This window comes from Anarrhichthys ocellatus, unplaced genomic scaffold, assembly GCF_004355925.1.
Source record: "Anarrhichthys ocellatus isolate YVR2014 unplaced genomic scaffold, GSC_Weel_1.0 scaffold4, whole genome shotgun sequence".
Lineage (NCBI taxonomy): Eukaryota > Metazoa > Chordata > Actinopteri > Perciformes > Anarhichadidae > Anarrhichthys > Anarrhichthys ocellatus.
This window is the reverse complement of record NW_022280034.1, coordinates 7,541,200-7,548,172: the sequence shown is the minus strand read 5'-3', so window position 1 is coordinate 7,548,172 and position 6,973 is coordinate 7,541,200. Positions and strand designations below refer to the sequence as shown.

Here is a 6,973-nt window from a genome sequence, read left to right as displayed (position 1 = left end):
ATACATATACATACATATATATATACATATACATACATATATATATATATAAGCCTAGTTTGAATAAGAATGCTTGTTTTAGCATCGACACCAGTGACATCTATGAGCAGAGCCAAAGCTGCCATTGTGCCTTAATAAGCACAACCATTACACAGCAGCATACTGCATTGTTGAGAGCGGTAGCAGTCTAATAATTGATGAAACACGAGCAGATAAAAATACATTGTATGATCTAGAATTCATTACTCTTATTCCTACAATATTAGTACAATATGTACATTGTTTTGTGCATGTTATTCCAACATGTTTCTAAATGTTGGTTAGGTTTATTACTACCTTACTGAGCAGTTTCGATGACAGTATTTAAATGTAGGCTACTGCACCAGTTCCCACCCGTCTCTGTGAGGAAAAGCACTCGTTTAACTATTATCTGCAGTTGGAAGACGGTTGAGCAAATTGCTCCCCAATGTCTGCCAACTCTTGCACATAACATGCCCACTGCAGCGTTTTTCACAGGACATCTCTAGCTGCTCATGATATTAAAAGAGTATATTAAAGTATTACTGTACACACAGGAAAGTGATTACGTTTGGCATTCTTCCTGCAGTGGCCTGAGCTTTAAATTAACGGAGGCCTCGTTAGGCAGCATTTTTCCAGCAGCACGCTTTGAGGTGGAAGAGCACCAACTAATGTGACCTTTTGCCTTTTGTGCAAATGCCTCACGGCACGAGCTGCAATGGAGGGTTTGGAATAAATTGAAAACTTCCTAGAACTGTGCAAAACTGACCGTATATTTAAATCAAGGGATTTCTTTTTTTGGGGGGGGGGGGATTACACCATACAAAAAGCATGTATATGAGAAGTATCTTTGTCAAGTATTGAAAATATCACATTCAGATGTAATGACGTTAATCTTGTACAACAGTTTTAAAGCGCTTGAGAGGTTGCTCTAATCAGACATATGGCTCCTTTGATATGCACTGCATTACTTTCCAAATTACTCGAGTCACATCAAAACTTTATTACTCAGGAGAGAATATAGATCGAGGCAATTACAAACTCACAGACGGGGGAGGACAAGCTAAAATAAGGCTTTCATTTTGAAAGATTTACCAGACGGGGAAGGAGAACCTAAAATGAACCTATACAGCCTCAGAGGTGTCTCTGTGATCTATTACACTGTCTTAGGTAAAAAAGAAAAGATGTAAATGGAGGTAAATTATTCTCCCATCCTCTTCTCATTGTCACATGCACAGCTCTTTGTGGGGCTCCTAAATACCTGTCCGTAGTTTGGCGGGCTGTTTCCTGGTGATGCATGAGCCTCTTGCTTGCGAAGACTTCGCCAGCTCACAAGCTGCCGGGCCGAGCGTGCAGCATCAAGAAGCTTGCGTTTAAAGGGCTTAACTGCACGAGGAGCTTTTGCAGTTAGCATGAGGTAACTGCCACGACGGCTCTTTGATTCCAACACAATGGTTGAGGAACAGTCCTCATTGTGATGTTCATAACAATGCGGTTACACTTTGATTACTCACTATAGGACTGCGCTGTCCTTTCTAAAGGATCGGTCACTGATGTTGGTTTTTAATTTCAGCTGCCTTCTCAGGCCTATAACTATATAACTACTACCATACAGCAATGCAAGTGACTGATTTACTGTTTAATTTACATCTAAATCAGGACAAGATCACAACCTCCTCAATTCAGATGAATGAGGGACAGATGTAAAAGGAGAAATTCTGGGATAGATTATTAAAATGATCTATTTTTTAACTGGAATAATTCAATGCTATTTCAAGCCAGTAACTTACTTGACGTACGCACTTGAAGAGTTGATGATAAAGTGACATCATAGTTGCTAAGCAACACAGGCTCTTGTTGAATTATTATTGAAGCCGTTAAATATTAAAGAAGTCTTAAAGCTGTATACATGTGTACTTTTCACAGTTTTTCCTCAACGTGAGTCGGCCATTTGGAGCTGGAGGTCAGAAATATCATTTAAAAAAAAAAAAAAAGTTTATTTTTCTGCTCCATTACATTAAACAGCTTTGCCTTTCTGGAGACAATAGAAACTCTAAGCATCAACCTAAGGTCAGCACTAAACAAAGGACTAGATAAAGGCCTTATTTATTCCCAAGTGACTCCGCTCTTACCCCGACACTGCACATGGGATTCTGCAGGATCAGCAGCATTTTAGAACTCAATCAAGGACGGTAATTCAATGACTTCGTCATTAATCCAAGCAGTGCTGGGTCACCACTGGATACACGAGCACCTCTCTGCTTCATTGTCTCTCTGTAACCCTTCATCTGTTCTCTATGCAGACTATAGTTTGCTTCAAAAGGTCAGCGGCACGAGTCAATCATTCTGGAAGGAGAAACACAAACATGTCATGATCTGTCAGAAGTGAGGGATGTATCCTCCTGCCAGCAGCGATACGGAAGAAACAAACACGAGGAGGCCGAATACGCTCTGTTCAGAAATGTCATCCACACGGTACAATCATGTGAGCGGCACGGACGCATCAGAAAAGCTCATTAAAGACGTTTAGATACCTTCTGAACTCAGAAGTTAACCAAGAGGAAATGAAATGTCAGCGCAGTCAAAACCTGTCCAAAACTAATTAGATAAAACGGGATCATTCTCCAATGTATTGCTACACGTTTGTGTTTAATGATGCGCGTCATGAACGGAAGAAATAACAAATTGAAATTTGATTGTTTTCATGTTTGCACATTTATGAAAAGTAATTTTGAGAATTAAAGGAGAAGTATTAATCAAAAAAATAATTGGCTTTAACTGACTGAACTGGCCACCCTATTCTTGTCTTCACAGTCACTCGCCTCTTCTTCTCTAGTCTTAATTTGGCATTCTCTTCTCTTTTATAGATTCTTACCTCCTCCTTCCTGCTTTCCTCCTCACACTTGTACTTCGCCCTTCTCCTCTTTCTCTCTGTCTCTCTCATTCCTGACAGGACCTCAGGCTTGCTATCCTATAGTTAAACCACCTTTATCCTCACAAGCACCCTGCAAACCATCGGCAGCCACACACTCAGAGCTATGGAGAAAGAAGACAATGGAGGAGAGCAAGGAGGAATGGGAGACATAAAGAGAGAAAGACGAGAAGAGGTGAAGCACAGGTGGAAAAAGACGAGGTGTTGGGTTTCATTTAAATGGGCCACGGTCAATAGAACAGAGGAAGGAAATACATACTCGAAATGGAGAGAAAGAAATCCACTAGACGAAGAGAGGAGAAAAATGGGCCGATAAGAAAGTTAGTGTGAAGAACAGCAGAAAGAGGAGAGCTCTGAGAAAGTCAGTGTGAAGGGCAAAGTCAGAGAGAAACAGTTGCCATCATTTTACCTCGTAAAAACGTCTTTGTGTTGGCTGAGAAGGCGATGGGCTGTGTGAAGGCCCTGCGGACCGGGGCACAGCACCACCGTGCATTATCAGCATTAACACAGACATGTCTGTGAATATTAAACTTTATGTAGCGGCCGATTCTGTGCACGGCTCTCATTTCCTCCACTAATAAACGACGTGGAGTTTAAAAGGCATAGTCCCACAATTTGGGAAATACTTGTTTTCGTGACGAGAGGTAGATCAGACGATCAATATCACCATTATGTTAGTAAGGTAAATATAAAGCTCCAGCTGGCTAGCTTAGCTTAGCATAAAGACTGGAATCAGGGGTAAACAGCTAGCCTGACTCTGTCCAAAGATGACAAAATCTGCTTCCTATCACCTCCAAAGCTCAATAATTAACACATTATATGTTCTAATCCATACAAACTAAAATGACAATTTGCCGGTTAATGGGTTGTGTGCCAGGTTAAAATGTTACCTTGGATTCTTGAGGGGAAGTTTGTTTTTCTGCCTCCATGGTGAACGAAGAATGAAAAAAAAACGAAGAAGAGTCTTGATGAGAAGACAGCGAAAGTATACCAAAACATCCGTTTAAAAACTCACACACACAACTCGTGCAGTATAATCAAAGTCTCACTACTATGTATGCTCACTAGTATGCTCACTACTTCCAAAACACATACATCTTCACTAACACCGTACTATTTAAATGCATACATAGTTGTGTGAGAGTTTGTACACATTATTGTACATTTTCTTTTTTTGAGTTATGTCTATTTCTATTGTCACGCACTAATCACCAAGCCAAATTCCTTGTGTGTGTGTAACATACATACATACCGTTTCTGATCCCGAGATGTCTTGATGAAGTCCTGCTTTTTAACGCCCCCCCCCCCCCCCCCCATTTACTTCCATTCATCAACACCTTTCTCTGTTCTTTGACTCCTTGTTCACTGTGGAGGCTCGAATTCAAGGTAACACGGAGTGAGTCACTGATATACAAATGATCATTTTGTGAGTGAAGTATTCCTTGAACCATTGCTTTGTCTTTCCAAGCTCGTCATCTACTTTACCGTACCTTACCGTACCGCTAAATGCAAAACGCTTGAATGGCACACTCTCCAAGTGATTAGAGAGGGATAATAATGACAATACCCATCACCTTGCCCGTAGGTGTAGGAGGTGGAATAACTATTTATTCTCTGTCACAGCATCTAGAAGCACTCTAGAAAGATGGTAGGCCCACTTATCGCTGTAATAAACACTCTGAGAGCCGAGGGACTGCCGGGAGAGAGAGAGAGAGAGAGAGAGAGAGAGAGAGAGAGAGAGAGAGAGCTGATGAAGAGATGAGAAAGACTGCATAGAGAGAGACAGACACGGACGCAAAAGAGGGAAAGCAAAGTGCTGAAATAGTTATGAAATGAATACAGCAACGTACGCACGAATGAGAGGATTGAGAGTGACAGAAAGAAACAAGTGAGGCTCTAGAGATGCCCACGAGCAGACTACTCTGAAAAGAGACCCCGCATGTTGTAACACACATTTAATCTTCTTATTCTTCTGCGGGATGTGGAGTGGTCGCGGCTGCCAGCAGGGGCTTGGCAAACACGGGGCTACACGGCTGACGCAGCTCGGAGGATTGCTTCCTCCCCATTCCGTTTTGCCCGGACGACCATTTGTGTGAATTATGACCCGGCCCCCAGCGAGACACAGCAAACATCTGCTAGCTGATTGGCTCGTAAATCCACGCGGCACCTCCCTGCCCACCATCCATTGTGTTTGTCTGTATAGTCAAATAGAAAAAGGCAAGAGGCCCGTCCAGCCAGGCTTGGTTCAGGTCCCTGTGGTGATGACCCAACAAACCTTAATGTGATTTGTTGCTGCGATTGCTGCTGCAATTAGGGCCGTTCTTGAAGCTCATTTGACGTGGTTAAAAGATAAATGTGATGCAGGAGATTAAGGTCAAGTCAGTATGTGAGAATGTATTGTCCCCACTTTTTGTCAAGAAAGATCCAACAGCAACAATAAGTCCATCTTTTTTTAAAGAAATACTAAAGTATATAATCAAATGAAAATGTGTACGACAGGAGTATGAAGAAGCTGCGAATACAAACAGAAAGAACAATAGCAAGAACAGGTAACGATACTAAAACAAGACTAAAAGTAGGCCAAGAACAGAGAGGAGTGACGTGGAGGTTTTTTACCAAAGAGTTTCAATAGTCCTGAATTATGCCAATGATTCATCAATTGTATTTCCAAGTGGCTGCAGCAAAAAACGAGGCTTTCTTTCCCATCTCTGACCATACGTTAGCAGCAGATATATGGCTTGTGATCTGGGCTAATGAGTGCACGATTAACTCAAGATGCAGCTAATCTGGTGGCGGATTGTAGCAGCGAAAGCACAGAAAACAACGTAGAGGTGACAGAGAATGTGAAGTTCATACAGGACCAGCAAGACCCAAACGCAGGTTCATCTGCCAATGCCTCCATCATGTTTGCCATCCTGGTACCCGTGATGGTTTATTGGGTTGTGCAGGAGAAAAGATGCCCCCAAAGGTACAGGCTCATAACTCATCTGCTTGGGCGCTGTACCTCCAATGTTTACTGCAGGTACACAATAGCATGGATTGCTTCCAAGCATCATTCTGAACTGTCTCTACCTGCATCTCATTCTCTTAACCTGTGTTCAGTACATCATTGTGGCAAACAATGAAAACAGAAGAAAACAGTCTTTTCTTCTCCTTAATATTTGTATGCATTCATTACACACAAACACACACACACCCTCCAACACACACACACACACACACGCACGCACGCACACGCACCTGTATGTAATCTCTGCTAACTCTGCGAGGTCAGGTAAATCACAAGAATTACAGCGGCTATTACAGCGGCTTAGAGCTGTTATGCAACCACAGCAGAATTAGCCTCGTAAAGACAGAAACCACCTTAGTCAAAATGTCCCATACGAATCATTTGAATTGAAAGACAGAGCAGTAACTTTTGAGACAAACGTGCTTTAGCTTAAAAAAACAATTATGTGCTTTGTTTTAAAACGAGAAAGAAAAAATAAATCGCCATGAGGTGTGTTGTTACCTTTGATTCAGGTTGGCTGGGCACGGTAGCGTGTGACGGTCGGTGAAGGTTCTGTGGTTCGTTCTCCTTTTCGCTGATTTCCGTCATATCGTTTGTCCTTCAACAGCAAAACCGAAACAAATGGATAAGTCCACGGTGACAGAGGGATGGGGGGGGGGGGGGACTATGCACGCAGAGGTTTAAACATCGCTACAGTCCGAAAGAGGTAGAGCTAGTTAAGTGTCAAGTCATCATCTTTCATCGGTAAAAAAAACGATATCCCGTCGAAAAGGTGCTTCTTATTCTAAATTGGTGCAGAACAGACCGATAATGATTTCATTGGTGTAAGGAAATATCCAGTCGCCGCTGCCGGTAGGTTTGTCCACTTCTCCTCGCTGTCTCGAGCCTCTCCCATGCACCGGCCAGTTTTCCTCCCCACTCGCGCACACACACGCGCGCTCTTACAACAACTTTGATTTCACCGTGACGAAGCGCTTGGCTCGTTTTGATTGGTGGAGACGTCTCAAAATCTG

General features: G+C 42.4%; 1 protein-coding gene across 3 annotated transcripts in view; it reads right to left on the bottom strand.

Annotated features, from left to right (window-relative positions):
- The window catches only part of LOC116381450 (SH3 and cysteine-rich domain-containing protein 2-like), a 23,268-nt gene extending 16,385 nt beyond the window's left edge, over nt 1-6,883 (bottom strand). Inside the window, exons 1-2 of one of the 3 annotated variants that reach the window (XM_031843613.1) lie at nt 6,462-6,515; nt 3,841-3,869 (exon numbers count right to left, since the gene is read on the bottom strand). Coding sequence is in view for 2 of the 3 variants with exons in the window: in XM_031843611.1 (XP_031699471.1) it covers nt 6,462-6,548 (87 nt within the window). In the remaining variant the exon portion in view is untranslated. Of the gene's footprint in view, nt 1-3,840; nt 4,232-6,461 lie in introns of those variants that run through there. The other 2 variants (XM_031843611.1, XM_031843612.1) reach the window with 2 other exon arrangements.
- Between the last annotated feature and the right edge of the window lie 90 nt (nt 6,884-6,973).